The 17786-nt window shown below is 32.5% G+C and overlaps 1 protein-coding gene across 1 annotated transcript in view; it reads left to right on the plus strand.

Moving 5' to 3' along the window:
• The window catches only part of LOC140843570 (uncharacterized), a 254046-nt gene that overhangs the window by 194038 nt on the left and 42222 nt on the right, over positions 1–17786 (plus strand). Inside the window, exon 4 of the mRNA XM_073213322.1 lies at positions 9180–9348. Within this exon, the coding sequence (XP_073069423.1) occupies positions 9180–9253 (74 nt within the window). The 3' untranslated portion in view covers positions 9254–9348. The remainder of the gene's footprint in view (positions 1–9179; positions 9349–17786) is intronic.

A 17786-nucleotide genomic window follows, 5' to 3' on the forward strand; every position in this document is an offset into this window, starting at 1 on the left:
AACAAGAACAAGTGGGGATTTACAGCCAAGGAACATGTTTGTGGGAGAGGTGGGGCTGTGGGCCAGGCAGTAGAAAACTAAGAGAAGGTTGTGCACGCACCAAGGGAATGAGAATTCCTACCTGACTGACCAAACATACTCTTGCCAAGGGCAGGCTAGAGTGATCAATATCAAGAGTGGGGAGTGAGGAATTCAATTAGATGGGAGAGTGATCATATATCAAGGGTAGGAGAATTCTGTCTAAACTGACTTGGTGGATTCTTTCTAAAACTGAATTCTTCTGAGAGGGACACTGAAGGCCAAGATCTGGGCCTGGTTGAGAAGATTACTCAGCCTAACCAAGTTTGGTCAAAGAGAGAGTCTTTGTCTAGAAAGATAAATAGTTTTGGAGACAGAATTTGAATAAAAATCAACATACATTCTTATCAAGTTTGAAAGTTACTTAACCCTATTATGAACACAACAAAAATGAAATGACATTTTCTTTAATATTCATTTCAGATTTCTGCATTTATGTTTGTAAATGGGAATAACATACTCTAGATCAGTTTCATTACCAAAATTTTAAAATTTATTTCTCTCCTTTCTTAGGAAAGTTAATATATGCCCTCTTTATTTAAAGCTAAAATATCATCAAGGACCTTTTCTAACACTTTCTACTGGATATTCTACTGACACAGTAACCAGTTGAGTAAGTGTAGATGGAGCAAATAAGAGAAGACTTTAAATGGAAATAAGCAGTCTTCTCTAATTCACAAGGATGTAATTGCCTGAAGAAAAAATTCCTTTTAAAAATATGCAAGTTACCTGATAAGGTTGTTTTAGCAATTCTCAAATACTCGATTAATGTATCACAAATATGGAAAGAAAGTTGTTTATCTTCTTAACTTCATTGTTTAATATAACCCAGATGAGCTGTACATCAACTGGTAACATTTTTAAAATAATTATATTCTTAAAATAAAGATAAAATTTAAAAGAAAGAGTAGAAAATCCTATCTATACATTCTATTATATTTCCCCTAAAATAATTGAAAATATATCTATTTCTGAGAACTATGGTCTTTTTAATGTTTGGGAACTAATTTTGTTTTATGAAATGTCTATTAGTGAATTTATAAAGAAGGATACTTGTTTCCTGTAAATTGAAGTAAATATGAATGTTAATTAAAGTTAAGCTCAATACCAATATGTTGTTGATATTGCCTTTAACATAACCATTAATAATGATCAAAACCACCATGCCCTAAATATACATTCCAAACACAAGTTCCCAAAATTAAATAATTTGAGCTCAGTTTTTCTAATATGCCCTAAGTCTAAGTGTGATTAAGTCACTAACAGGTTAAGATCAAATATCAAATTATATGCTTAACATTGAATCTCTGCTGGCAAGAACAAAATTTAGAGCTTAAGCATGTATGGAATTGAAAAGATAAGAGTTTTCCCCTGAAGATACATCTTTTAGGATGGATAAAAATATTTGAATAATCTGCCAGAAACAAATTGTTATAAGCTTTAAGCTAGTACCAAGCTGCCTAATTTAGATATGCTAAAAGGTAACAAAAATTTGTCAGGTAACAAAAATTATCATTTAAAGTGATCAATATAAAATACATGTTCTCTGTCTACTTATGGTGTGCATATATGAATGCCCACTAACATACACATCATTTATGTAATTACATATATGTATACATACATTGTGTGTGTGTGTGTGTATAAACATAACTTTTGCAGAAGGACTTAACATAAGTATACATTGACTACTTCCGTATTTCCTTTCCCTTCCCAAAGAAGGTTAAAGTTTTTCAGAGAGGGAAATGATATATGTACATCAACATTTTTTTACCCATTATATTAAGACTCATCCTAATGCCACTCTGCTTAAAATAGTTGAACTTGGTATCTGATTGGCCCATATTAGGACATACATAACCTGTTTTGGCAAAATGATGTGATCAGCAGCAAATGCTTAAAAAGAAAATAAAGAAAAATAGCTCAAGATGAGCTTGAGGGAAGAGAAATATCCCACATGAAATAACTGGCAGATCAATGTCAAAAAAATGAATAGAGAAAAGCCACAAGCAATACTCTGATTATCTGATAGTCCCTTCTTGAATGTTTAACTTTCCTGTAGACAGGAAACTAAACTCCTATAAGACCCCAGTTTCCAAGAATCAAGCACCTGAATACATTCTGCATAGCATTAGAAGACACAAGGGATTCTGTTGAGTGTTAAACAAATGAATCTAGATTAGTGGATACTTATAGCCATGCACCTAAAAATATATGTGTACACCTACAATGATCAGGCCCTGGGCTAGGCAGTAGAGGTATAAGAGTAAAGAATCAAAGAGAGCTCCAGAATCCCATGATACTTACATACAGATTTTTTTTAAAGTCATGATAGAAGGATAAAAGCTCCAAAACATATTTGAACACTGGAAAGAAGGCCACCATGACTAGAGCTTGGTCAACTGAAACTTCAACTGATTTGTGTGACATTACTATGAATGCATTTAAATTTCCCCAAACAACCTTTCCTTTTTGTAGTAAATAAGGTGGGAAGTATGGGAAGAGTGAGATAAAGATTGTAAGAAAGGTAAAAAATGTAACACAGCCATGATCATGTATTATAAACAGAAATACCGAGTATTAATTGCTTACACTATTTGACTGTTTCCTTACTGTTTTATGTATCTCAACTCAATATAAAATATACTATTACATAATAATATGTGCAAGGATAAAATACCAACATTTTACGTAGGATTTTGCTTGTAAGAACACCGAGAATTATAAGAAAAGGTGCATAACAAATTAATGAGTTACAACAGCAAAATAATTGGATGCGTGGAACACGGAATTTTGTTCCTTCATGCAATCTCTTTATTTTTGTCTTGTTAAGCAAATAATAACTTGAGATTGACAATAATTTTAATAAATCTATATGTTTCAATTCACAATTACATGTATTTCTAAGGACTGAATATTCGTGTCCCAAATCCCAATGTTGAGGCCCTAATCCCAAAGGTGGTGGTGTTTGGTGGTGGAGCCTTTAGGAAGCACTTGGATTTGGATGAGGTCTTGTGGGCGGATCCCCCATGAGGGATTGCTGCCCCAAAAAATGGACGAAGAGACTAGACTTCTCTCTAGGCCATGTGAGGATATAGGGAGAAGGTGCCTATCTACCATGCAGGAAGCAGGCTCTCACCAGATCTCCACCATATTGGTACTCTGATCTCAGATGTCTAGCTAGTTTGTAGTATTTTTTTAAAGTACCAAGCCTATGAAGACATATACCAAAAATACAATTTGAAATATATGCTCCTGGTCTTGTGATATTAATAGAAGAAAATGAGGTAGAAAACAGAACATGTAGTTTAAATTACCTAGATTTCTTTTAATTGAAGTCAAAATATTAGAAAAATACTTTTGAGAATAGAAAACAAATATTTGTTTTTTATTAGAAACTAATATAGTGCAAAATGCACTGCTCCAAAGTTTGTTGGAAAGTGCCTTGTCATTGAATTTATCTGGAATTTTAGTTCAGTGTCTAAGAGGTGTCTACTGAGTGTGAATTTTAAATTACAGATCCATATGAATATGTCAGTTTAATACTGCAGTCCATTACTTAACTACTCCGTTACTCTGATATCTCTGGTAAAATTAAACCTTGTCTTCAGAGCAAGGACATCATCTTCTCATCTTTTCTCACTTAGACTCCCATAATAAATCCATCTTCCTGATTTCCTTTCTTAACCCATCCTTTTCTGAGCTTTTTTCCACACTGTGGTAAATGATCATTCTTAAATGCTCATCTGATCAGAATGCTTCCCTGCACAAAACTCAAATGACTTACCATTAGCTTGAAGGTAAAATCTGCTCTGTAATAATCTGGCCAAAAAGCCAAGGAAAAAAGGTTGCCTATGTATCTTTCATCTTTTCTGTTTAACTCTTGGAAATATATAAATATAAACAATATATGTTATTTATATATATATACAGATATTTATGTATGTGCATGCATATATATACTATTCCTAAATTGCAGCCAAGTGAAATTATATCCTCATCATTTTCACAGGTTTTCCTGTGTTTTTTTTTTCAGTATTCCTATCTGCTCTAATTTGACTGATGTATTGCTTAAATGTTAGTCCTGCATAAAACTTATTTCATTTCTCTTGCTCCTTTGGACAACTGTACAAGGTCACTTATAAGGCACCATTATAATAATTGATTTGATTGAAACTCCAACATACTATGAAATTCTGAAAGATAACATTTTAATTATGTTTGAAATATTGACCTTAACATTGAGTTTAATAGCTATAGATAGATTTCAGGTTTTTAATACTAATTAAATGAATGAAAATTTAAAGACCTAAGTCAAGGAAATTATCCCATCTGCTTTAAACCAAGTAAAAACAAAGTACCTCAAATAATCTTTTTAAACATAAATCTGTAGTACAAGGCTCTTTTTTGTTTAATTGTAATTGATACCAAGGATTTTCTAAACATTGAATGAAGAAATACACATTTAATACAAGCCAAGTTAGCCATACATAAGATGGTTTTTAAATTGCTTTCAAAATTAAATGAAGTTGCATCTCATTTCCCCCTTTAGTATTGAAAAAAAAAAGTATGATGTTTTTTCCGTAACACTGAATTGCTATGTGTTTCACCTGCTAAATTTTCTATTCATTTAAATGAAAGCTAAATGGTGCCATGCAAGTAATAACATCCTACATTTCTTTCAGACTATGAATTATTTCTAGTAAATTGGATTTTATTACCAAATTTATATATAAGGGAGTCAGTTATTCCATAGAATGGAGTGTCATCATGCCTTGAGAGGTTTGAGTATATTTTAAGAATGTTTCAGCAATATTTTAGAGTACAGAAAAACAGGATGAATGGTAATAGATCTATATATGTAATATTTAAATAGAAGTATATGAACTGCCAAAGGAAAAAAAATGCCATTTGATCTAATATGTATATATATATATTTAAAAAATCATTTAAAATTTAAATCGTTTAAAAATTAAGTGATAACATTTTTAAAAAATCAAAATAGCGAACCCTAAATAAACTAATGTTTGCAACTTAATGGTTAACAAGGTAGAGACTTCAAGACTGGATGTGAGTTGAATTAACATGATCACCAGGTGACATAAACTAGCATGGTATGGTTGCCATTAGCTCAGCGATTGAATCTTAGTCTCTTGCCTTAACAATATTAGGAACTAAAGATTACTTAAGAGTAAAAAATAAATACTTTTACTTCAGAAAATCTGTTAAAATTTGAAAAGATGATTTGGGTGGACTTCAGATACTAATATGATGGGTTGAATGGTTGTTAGGTCACTCACATACTCAAGGGAAGCAAGATTGTGTTTAAACAGGATTTTTTTTTTTAAATCTCTACCTGCACATCAGACAGTTGACATTTGAGGTTGAAAGAAAGAAAGCAACTTTACAAGGTTGGGTTTTGTGATGTGGGGCAGAGTCTTCCAGGCAACACTAATGAGAAACATTATTTTTACCTCTAAATCCATGGAAGCCTTTGAAATATTTTGCTCCACAACTACAGAAATAATATCTTTTTCTTCATAAACAAAGGGCATTTGATTTTTCTCCTTCAAAGAAAACCAACAGAGGCTTGACTCTAAGAAGTTCTACTTTACACACATTTTTTTTAATAGCTTTATGAACATGTGCAAGAAATAACAGTGCAAGTACAATATGTGGGTTAGGGGGAATGGTAGTGATTTGCTCTGTACTTTAAGTATTTGACTTTTAATAACTTCTATTAGGGAAGACAATCACTTGCTCTGCTCAGCATATAAGCTTGATTATTCCAAGGACTAATCAAACTGGCTGAAAGTAAATGAAGCCTAAAGTCAGACAACAAAGGAGAACATGTATAAACAAAGTAGCAAAGGAAGATGAGAACTGGTCTTCAACAGCAGGCATAACAAGGCCTTAAGGTTGGCCATTAAAACCTTACTAATACTGATTTAGGAGGGAATAGAAGTCTGCTGCAGGACTGTATTTTAGTCATATAAAATATATTTTATTTTTCTGTAAGCATGTGTAAAATTTGTGTAATAAAATTGTTTGCAAATAGGAGAGATATGAGTGTTAAATTCCTTTTTTGTTCTCAAGTCACAATTGATAAAAAGAAAATCAAGAGAGATACTGGAACAAAGTTGATTTTCTTGTCCAGAGACAATAGTTTAGAGATTCATTATGCTTTCTTGAATAGTTCCAGAACAGTGATTATCCATATTTTCTTTCGCTTTTATTTATAAAAGGCATTGCACCACCTTTTCTACAAAATACAAAGACTAAGTGGAACCAGGGTTATCCCCCAATGTCCATACAGTTCTGTAGGAGATATAAAACAGGCAACTAAAAAGTAGTGTAGAATTTAATCAGTGCATGAAAAAAATTACAAATGTTTGAAGTCAAACTGTCCTGGGGAAGGTAACCAGAAACTACAGGATGAAAAGGCATATGGATTAAGCTTTGAATTAAGTCTAGGGTTTTAAAAGTTAACACTACAATCAGCAGGGGCCTTGTATTTCACACTCATTCTTGGCCTATGTTCCATAGGTGCTTAGAGTTAGTGATAGTACAGATCAATTACTTTATATGTTCAGAACAAGGAATAAAACATTTGAGCAGTGGCCTGAAGGACTTATGACTAGTGCATAAAAGAAAAGAGTTGTTGGAATGAAACTGGTTAAGAGTTGAAATGGGCCAGTTGAAGAGGAAATGAAGTAGAGACACAAGTAGATAATGAAGAAGGGGGCAGAACTTATAATACTTGACCACCTACTGAATACGAACAAAAGAAAGGGACTTGAATATAAAGACAGGACAAAGATCATGGATTTTGAGTCTAGTTGCCTGGGCACTAAGATGGCGAGGCAAGTTGTCTTCCAGGTGTAGGGCGATGAATTTTGTGGTTAGGAAATACTGGTTCTTATTTGTGGCTGTGTGCTTAACATATACTATAATAGGCCTGTAAATAGATGTAGTATAAATAATATCTAGTTGCAGAATAGTATAACATTAAAGGTGTTGGTGTAGCTCTTTTCATTTAGTTATTTTTAACATTTTGCTTTAATTTTAGTTATGAACTCTCATTATACATAATAAATAATACATAGCATTTTGAACTGGCATATTAAGATCTTCACCTCTCTTCCTGTACAGCATCTTTCAGAGCAAAGTAAAAGTTAACCCAGAAATGATGAAACAACAGCTTTCCCTAAGTAAATGAATAAACTAACATTGTTCTCTGGAATGTATTTGATAAGCAAGCAAAGCTGGATGCTTTGCTTACAAGATTCTAGCAGATTAATATTTGTACACAGAAAGCTCACAGTAAATGTTTAGCTCTTATCTGGCCTACAAGACAAAGTGTGGTTTTGCAGATAATCAAATCTATCTTAATTTGTATAAAATTTGCTTTCTGGAATGTTTCAATCAACTTTCTATTCAATGCCTGTACATATGTAAGTGTTTAAAATATTTCATTTTACTAAAATAGTATGGTTTCAATTAATAACCAACAGAGTTACATAGAGCAAATAAATTTTATCTTTAAATAAAAAGCAGGCTATTATATAAAGCAAGAATTTTATGGATTTAGATGTTACATTAATATTCTGGATTACATCATTACTACCAGAGTTAATGCTCTTTTTCCATAAATATGTTTAATATGAAAAAGGAACTAATATCACAATGATATTAGAGTTTGTTGTTACTGTTTGCTGTCATTTTAAAAAACAAAGTTATTGGATCTTCTAGAGAAATAAATTAGAAAATATCTAGAACATCCACTTCAAGTATTCAGATGCAAATTGATAACACTTTTTAGTTGGCAATTATACAGTGAATTGTTAAAACAAAAAAGCAGTGTGATTATTCTGCATAAATATATTAGACAAATATGAAAGATATTCCTGAATCTTTTTATATTTATTACTTACTCTATAGCATGGTTATTATGTTATATACAAAGTATATAGGTGGGGTACAGTAGAAAACCTTATCAAGGCAAACAAAATTTTTATATATTGGGTAGTTAATGTGTATTAACCTAATATTAAATTTAAAATAGAAGAAGCTATAATGAAAAAAATTAGCAGAAAGATATATATGCCCTCCTTAATAACAATGAGAAAGCATGATTATTTATATAGAAATATGTATCTGTAAATTTTATCTATTGCTTGACAAAGTAATAACCTCTAAGATATAATTCTAAACAACAGTTAATGGAAAATTAGAAAAGTTGGAGACTAATCTTAAGTGAGAGTTTTATTTAAAAGAGTATTTCAAATAAATTAAGATTGGAGCTATTTTGAACAACATGTATATTTATATAGGAAAAGTATTGTAAGTGCAAGAATCAGATGAGGGAGTTCAGAAAAGGTTTCAGGAAATTTTCTTGTCCAGAACAGCTATTTTCTAAACTGAGATTATCAAAATCACTTTGGATAATATTTACAGTTACAGATTCTCAGGCACTAAACCAGATCTACAGTCGAACAACCCGCAGTGTTGGATAGAAGGGAATTGATAGTGGATGAATGGGCTGGCTGACACTGAACAATGACTGGAATTTTGGCTTTTTATTTATTTCATGAATAAACTACAGAATGCTTGGGTAAGAAAATTGTAAAGTGGAAGTTCTATTTCCTAAGGATAATTCTGATCAAAATGTGTACAATTTATGAAGAAGTGAATGTAATACAATTGACCAATTATAAGGCTATGGTAATTGCACAGTTGAGTGATAGTGAATAATTGACCTTGTACACTGCACTTAGCTACTGAAATCATAACTGAAATTAGGAAATGGCAAATATTTTGATGTTAAAATAGCAAGGAATGATACCCAATTAGTTCAGAAGGAAGAGAAAAAATTTAAGTGTAACTCCTAGGTAAAATGTTAATTCCATTCTTTTGGGAAAGGCAGTCCCTTGAGCCCTGTCTTTTGACCCTGGTTTGGCCACATAAGAATGGGCCTTGAGCCTGGAACGCATCCTTACCCACAAATAAAAAGCCCAAACAAGCTGTACCACGTTTATTGTCTTTGTGGAAATTGCTTTCCATTTCCAGACTCAGTAGTGTTCTTTTGTCTCTGTTTAAAGCGTGTGTGCATCATAAGGCACCTGGCCATCCCCACTGCTGGTTCCTTCCATTACCACACAAGGGGGAGCACTAGGCAAATTGCCCTGCCTTCAGCAGCCAAGGAGACCTGCTGGCCATGGAGGACCAATGCAGACTGTTGAAGCTGATCTTGCTGCGTCTTTTCTTTATGTAAGTAAAGTATTGCTCCATCCAGTGCTTGACTGCTGTGTGTTTTTCTTGTCAAGTCCAATATCAAGATGCAATGGGCAGAAGTGTTCCCTCCCTGGGATTGGCAACTGGTTGCACAGTACTGTATTCTCTTGGGATTGATAACTGGTGCATAGTACTCTGCTTGACATGTTCTGTGACAAGGGCAATGGAAAGAATTTTTATTTCAAGTTTGTAGTGCATCATAAGTAATGATCTGAACATGCTCATTGCAAAATGCCTGCCTGCAGCATGCACATAGAAATTCCACTTGGTCTTTGAAGAGAGTTATCAGAAGTTCAGGGAGAAGGCAGGGCTAAGAACAAAGAGTTTGGGACAGCTTACGTAAACTACACAGAAGGTGAAGGGGTCTGTAAAATAAAGATGAAAACTTGATAAAGAAAATAAAATGAGGATTATCTCTTTTCTAGTTTAAAAATATGTTGCATAGGAAATAGGCCCATTAAATGTATGTTCTAAGGATGGAAATAAGCAACAAACCATTTAAAAATGAATAATTTAAATAGACATGACAATAAATGCTATGTAGAAAATACATAGTATGAAGAAATAATACTTTTAGTTAGAGTTATCAGGGGAAGATTTCTTCAGAGCAGGTATTTCTACTGAAATATGGAGGTTGTGAAAAGCTGGGGAAACACCTTTCAGTATTAAAACAACAAACAAAAAAATGATAGTAAGTACAAATGCCTAAAGAAAAGAAAAGGTGAGTGTATCTGAAGAAGAGAATACAGCCTTCCCATAATGAGCAATGGACAGAACATAACTGTATTCACAGCAAAATAAATGAAATTGCCAGCAATTGAAAACAGACAAAACTAAGAACCTGAGTGTAGTTCAGGCCTTAAAATGAATGGTTCTCTGAGCATTTGGCATTTAATGAGGTGCCACTCTTGTCTTGAGATAACACGGTTATCAGACTTTCAAATATAAAGTACTGTTCTCAAAAACATGTGACATACAACTATAGATGTCCTGTAGAGAATCGATTAGGTTTATTTGGATCTCCAGGAAGATTGTGTGTGTGTGTGTGTGTGTGTGTGTGTGTGTTTATCCAGGTGCTAGTTAAAGTTCTGGGTTCACATATTACCTTGTTAACACTCAAAGAGAAAATGTAGATAAAGCAGGGAACAGAACAGAGCTTAACATTACTACAGAATTATAAAAGGTGGTAATAAAAAGAGACCAACTATAAGGCAAATTTAGAGCCATTTGAGAAATAAACTGGGAGACACTGTTGTCAGGGAGGCCAAGAAAAAAATATTTTAAGAAAGGAACTTTCAAACAGCCTACCAAAAAAGTTCATTCCCATTAAGAATTTTAAAACGTCTGTTTAAATTAAAGATAACAAATTGAAAAAATTGAAAAGATAATCAGAGAAGTGAGAGAATGGAAGATAAAATTATAGAAAAGTGTTTTGGTCAAATTTTTTGTAAAAAGAAACAGAAAAATTAGGTGGTAGCTGCAGTAGGGGGATGGGACCAGGAGCAGTGTTTTTATAAATGGTAGATGAGAGAGTTTGTGTATAGATATGAATTATATCATATAGTAGTTTAGATGAATTGTTTAACATAAGCTATAGAAGTGATATTTAAGAATTAATCCTTGAAAAGGTGAAATGGGACCAAATTCCAAGAGCACAAAAAGAAGACTATAAAAGCAAGACTTATTCATCCATTTAGAAGACTGAAAAAAATGCAGTCACATACAGGAATTTATAAATTATAAATTTATATTAAATTGGAAATTGAAGAGCTGTTCCCTTTAATATCTACTATATTTCTAAATATCTATGAGTTGAAGAGTGGTGTCATATGCACAATATTAAGCTCAGTGTGGAGCTATACAAAAGTAAATTCTGGCCTGGTGCCCTGATTTGCAAGGGAAATAATGTGGAACTGATGTGAAATGTTAAATGCACATTTGAGGCTTAAGGTCATATTTTATGCTAAAGTAAATTAATCCTGAGTGATTTTTCTCCAGCAGTATTGAGCTATTGAGGTGAAAACATGAATTAATTTTGTTTTGTTTGATTGTAGTTATTTTTTTATGGTAAACTGTAATGTCTGGGACTTTTTTTCCCCTCAGGTGCAAATGATAGAATATGGTAGAGTGTGTTTTTTACAGTGATTATAAGGTTGTATTATTGCCAAGCTATGTAATCTGCTTTGGAGAAAAGGAAGGCTTTCTGTAAAGTAGAAAAAAATGAAGTGTGGTGGAATCAATGAACTGGAAGATACCATGTGGTTAAAAATTTTAGACAAGTGAGCAGAAAAGATAGGAATCGGCAGACAAAAAAGTGTGGAATGGTTGAAATCAGCATATCATATGTAAGTCAGTAACCAGTAATAAAATGTTCAGGATATGACCACTGAAGTGGCATAATAAAGGGGAAAGGAGGGAAAAGATCTTGTGATTTGGGTCAATAATTTGACAGCAATATCTGTTGAATGGTTAATCTGACATGTTAGTAACAGACACCATGGAAAAAGACATCACAAGAAAACATAAAAGACATTAATCCAGATGGGAAGGAGTTCATTAAGTTAAGGGATGGGACTGACAGTCAGTGACTGAAAACAGGGAGGAATGGCAATAGTTAGCATAGCCAACTGGTGTCCTCATTTATGGAAGTCGAGCTTATGAACTAAGAAGATGCCCAGTGTATGGGGTGCAGCAAAGGATTGCATGATGATCCCACTTCTTAAACCTGTAGTGTGGGAAATAAGCAAGAGAAAATACTGTCTGCTTGAGACAGTTATAATATATGATTCAGTGTTTTCATGGACAACCTCGTTAAAGATAACACAGATGTAGAAGGATCATTAGACAAATGGTTTAAGACATGATTAATAAGTAGATGTCACATAGCAAGGTGAGAAGGTTGGGGGGATTTGGTCAGATTAGGAACTACACAGTAACAGAGATGTGTAAATCTTGATCATAAGAGGTGGTTTGAGAGTATTTTTTTATTTGCTTTTGTTTTTAAGTGTGCAATATTGCATTATACACTTAATGTACAAGGTTATACAGCAGATCTCTAGAATTTGTTTATCTTGCATAACTGAAACTTTTTTGTGTTTGTCTATATGTAATGTGTGTGTAATTTTCTGCATGCTTGGACAGATTATCAACCTCTTGGCTCTAATAATGTGACAGAACTAGAAAAATATGAAGATCAAGTTCTACCAATTTAATTTTCTAAATTAAAGTTTAAAAGGAATATCAGCTAGCAGCCCGTTTCTTACCTTACATGAACTGAGCAAGAAAAGATTATAAAAAATCCTATCTGAAAGGAAGGAAAATTATTCATTAAGAGTTGTAATTGAAAAATGACTTAAATGTTAATGAATTTGATAAAATATTTATGAATCAGATTTAAAAGGCATACAGATTAAGATTAGAGGTCACACAAGCCAATTAATTAATTAAGAAATATCACTGCAGAATAAATTATATAATGTGTCAAATGTTTTTATATCTAAATGATCCTATACAGAATATAATGTTATGAATATTAATCATTAATTCTATCTCTTATCAAAAATTGGAAGTAAGAAAGTTGGTTTACCTTTTTAATAGGAACAAATATTCAATTTGAAGGAAATTCAGAGATTTTTTTTAAAAAGAAACAAAAATTAGAATACATTTAGGAAAGGATAGATGTATTTTCTAAGTCAAATATGTCCAGAAAAATAATTTATAAAAATCAAGTTAATTTAGGCAGAAACATGTGTTCCTTTTTTATATTTCCTCCATGTTCCTTATTAGAATATGAGTTTGGGTCCTTGGTTTATATATTTAGCTTTATATTCTAAGATTTTGCCCTATGCCCATAGTACATTCAAGAATTGTCAGTCCCACAACTTGCTGCACTGATGGACAGTGACTGCATTGGGGTATGGGTGGGGACTTGATAATATGGGTAAATGTAGTAACCACATTGATTTTTCATGTGAAACCTTCATCAGAGTGTATATCAGTCATACGTTAATAAAAAATTTTAAAAAAAAGAATTGTCAGTCCCAATTAAAATTTAAAAAATGATGTGTAAAATTAAATTTGTTTCCTCATTTTATTTTTTATGACTCCACAAAAAGGATGAATTAGCTATTGAGGATATAAAACATAAACATAAATGGATAAATACAATAGTGAACACATTTTGGCATATTTTAGAAAATTTGCTAATTATCTGCAACTATTTGTTCATCAATACCCTTTTTCCTTCAATAATTCTTATAATTTTGCAAGTTGAAGTCTTCCCAAATAAGGAGATTCAAATTATTTGTTTCCCCAATTCTGCTTCATACATTTGGACAATTCCTCAAGTAACTAAGTTATGATTTGTCATCCAGTAGTCTGTAATATTTTATAGAGAATTTATCATTGAAAAAGTTTCAAAAATATTTAAAGTTTCTGTTTTTGCACTTTCTGCAAATTAGTCTCTATGTTTTGTCTGCTAATTCAGTTACACATTGCTCATTTGTAGTTACTTCCCTTTTTTATTTCTCATCATTAGGTATGTATGCCTGGATACAAATCAAGGCTTTGCAGATAATCACGATTTTGTCAATTGTTCAACTGCAGATATTTAACCACCACATCTGCAGACTCATTCAGCCACATATAGTTATATCAGGATTATAAAGATCAAAAATTGCTAAAGCGAGCCAAAAAGTAGCTTACCCAATAAAATGATCTTTATCTCAAATAACAAATTGTATGGTTATCGAATCAGTTTAAGTTGGGATAATTTAGAAGCACATCAACAACTCTGGAACTCATTTCTTCGTTCATTTGCTGTGCAATCCCCAGCTTGTTAATAGATCCTGTTTTTAGTATTTTAGCATGTCTATTCTGGGCATAAACAAATGAAAAGATGAAAATATCCAAGAAAGAGAAAGGAGATTCCTTGTTTGTAGAACTTTTAACAGCAAGGAAATAATTTCCTAGAAATGTCCCAGAAGAATTTGTTTCAGCTTTCATTACCCAGAATTGGGTCACTTCTGCTGGGACAAAAAAAAAAGGGGGGGAGTAAAATAATCACTGTTGTCCTGAGCAAAATATTTTGTACCCTTCAGGCTAAGGAGGGACTCATTCTCTGAACACTTAGCCATTAATGATGAACTTTCAAATAAAACTGGAGCTAAGTCATCAAAGGACAGAATGGAAGGATAGAATAAGAAAACAACTAATTTGGGTCATTAAAAAATTAATTCTGCGGTTTTAAAAAAGGATCCTATTTTGACTTGTGTGATCTAACTCAGGCTGTTAACCCAATTGTTTTACAATCTACAGTCCAGGAGACATCGTCCAATCACAGCTCATGGAGGTTCATGAACTGGATATTTGTTATCCATTTTTTCACACCCTTATACCTTATGAGTTCTAAACTGGACTAAATGGTATAGCCATCTGTGTCTTTATAAGACCCAAGGTTGGAATTATAATTATATTTACTTCCTAGTCATTCATATCTGAAAAGCTTAGAAATAGAAGGGTCTTCCTCAGAAAAGGAGAGAGACTGTTGAAGTTACCTCACTACATGATGGCAGAAAATGAAAATCACTTTATTTTCATCATCAACAAGCACCATAAATGATCAAGCAGGTAAGAGATATTATTGGTGTTAAGAGAAATTCATCAGAAGTTGCCACTGTCTCAAAGAAAAACATATTCATTGTAGGAATGTGGACAGGTTGGTATCATATTTTCATCAGTCAGACCTGTCACTTCTCTTCTGAGAAGAATCAGTGAGTTAGCACATACGTGTGTGATACCAAAACATGTTATTAGGGTATTTCTCCCTCCTAGGTAGTGAAGTAGAAGGTCTTTATGTAAACTTGAGAACAAAATAGTATGATTCATCATTATAAATGGTCTTAGTTTTTACTTCTATTGTCAGCCAGCTACTTGAAATTAATTTCACCTTGCTTCCAATGTCCCCCCCTTATTCATTCTGCTACTTTTCTATTAGACTTATGATTAATCTTATAAACAGTTCTATTGAACTATAATTTAAAATGTACAATTTTATAAGTTTTGATGTATGTACAAAACTATAAAATTATTGCCACAATCAAGGTAATGTATATATCCATTATTTCCCAAATGTCTGATTTTCTCTAATTTTCTTGTCTCTAGAATGTCATTTGTTTTCCATTCTAATTATAGTACCTCAATTCATTAGTTAAATATTTCTTCAGTTTTACTGAGTCTCAGAAAAATGTTTGAAAGGGTTGCCAACTCAGTGTGTAATAGTTATTCATTTACTAAATATGCATTAAACAAAGGCAGTTGATTCTTGTTATTTGCAGTAGTTACGTTCTCTAAAATCCACCTGTTACTGGGATGGATCAAGAAATTCACTTATTTCTGAACCTTATTTCTCCTTTTTAAAATAAAACAAAAATAGACTCTATGAGGATGAGTTGTTTTTATGATTATAATTTACATGAGATATGCATTTATACATATATATGTATACAAATTTCCCAGGAGCAATAGTTCAGTGTTCACTAATTCATTGTTTGTGGTGAATTTAGAGAACATAACTACTACAAATAATAAGAATGAGCTGCCTTTGTTTAATGCATACTTAGTGAATAGATGACTGCTGCACACTGAGCTGGTTTGCCTTTCAAACATATTCTGAGACTCAATAAAATTTAAAGAAATATTTAACATTAATGAGTTGAGATACTATAGTTAGAATGGAGAACAAGTGACATTGTGAAGACAAGGATATTAGAGAAAATTGAACATTTGGGGAATCTTTATCTTACAAAGGACAAATGAGGTTCAGAATAAGTGACTTGCTTGAGCCATCCCAGTAACAGGTGCCAGAGTTGGTTTTCAAACCCTGTCCAACTGGCTCCAGAGCCAAACCTTCTTGCACTACACTGTCCTGACCCATATCATGTCTACTGTTGGTTATCGTTATGTGAGAGCTGAAACAAGAAGGCAGAGCTTGACCTTATCTAACCTCAGCTAGGGACATGTGCATCACTGATTCAAATTTTTCATACTTTGTGCATGTCTGAAAATGACTGGCAAGGCACAATGAATATTGATTTTGTTGGGTTATAAATAAATATTATACTACCAAATATGGAATTCACAAATGAGGAGAGACTGCATTTACTGAGGTGTCTAAGACATGGTCACTAATGAAAAAGTCATGTTTCAAAGGAAATGGCCACAATCCATTGCTAAGCAACTGTTTAACCTAGTTGCTGCTTCTGTCCTTTATCATAACTACAGATGAAGTCCATGAATTATGCAAAATGATGATCAAGATAATAATGCTCCTGTGGCTGCTAACATTATTTTATGAAAAAAACACAATTAACATCATATTCAATGATGAAAGACTCTAAGTTTTTCCACAAAGGTTAGGAAAAAGACAGAATGCCATTTAACCATCGATACTCAAAGTTATACTAGATGTTCCAAAATCCTTAGAGAAATAAGAAGTAAATCTTCATTACCTTGCATTAGGCAATAAAGTTTTATATATGATGCCAAAAACACAAGCAGCAAAAGAAAAGAAGAAAAATTGGGCTTCATTAAAATGAAAGACAACCTACAGAATAAAAGAAAATACTGCAAATCACGTATTGGAAAAGAGTCTAGTATCTATAACATATAACAAATTCTGATAATTCAACAACAAAAAGGCTGAACAACCCAACTTAAAATATGGGCAAAAGAATTGAATAGATATATCTCCAAAGATATACAAATGTCCCACAAATACATGAAAAGATGCTCAGTCTTATTAGCCATTAAGCAAACACCATAATGAGACATCACTTCACAATCACTAAAGGTATAATTTTTTTAAAGAAAGAAAATAATAAATGTTGTTGAAGACATGCATAAATTGGAATCCTCCTACATTACTGGTGGTAGAATGTATAAAAACATTGTGATATGTAGTGTCATTATATATCAGTCACTGTGGAAAACATTTTATAATTTCTCAAAAAGTTAAACATAGAATTATATGACTCAATGATGTTACCTTTAGGAATATACTCAGACAAATACATTTACATGTATTATATAAGTTTATAAGTTTCATAACAGTGCCATTGACAATGTTAGAGCTGGTAATCATCTTGTCCAGAATATATTTCTCAGTTTAGGGAACAGAGTCTCAGAGACAGAAACTGACTTATTCAAACCCATTCAGTTAGTGAAAAATGTAAAAAAAGTGCTGATTTAGTCTCTACTTTGTTGCCAAACACAGCAAGTAAATTGCAGTTATAGTATAGTACCGAAAATAATAAGATACCAAGCACTGTCCATATTCTTATTATGGCAACCAGTAGCCCTTCAGTAAGTCTGCTAAGATACCTTTAGTAGAAACTTTGAAAATGGAGCTCAAGGAG

Source organism: Manis javanica, chromosome 9, assembly GCF_040802235.1.
Source record: "Manis javanica isolate MJ-LG chromosome 9, MJ_LKY, whole genome shotgun sequence".
NCBI classification, from domain to species: domain Eukaryota; kingdom Metazoa; phylum Chordata; class Mammalia; order Pholidota; family Manidae; genus Manis; species Manis javanica.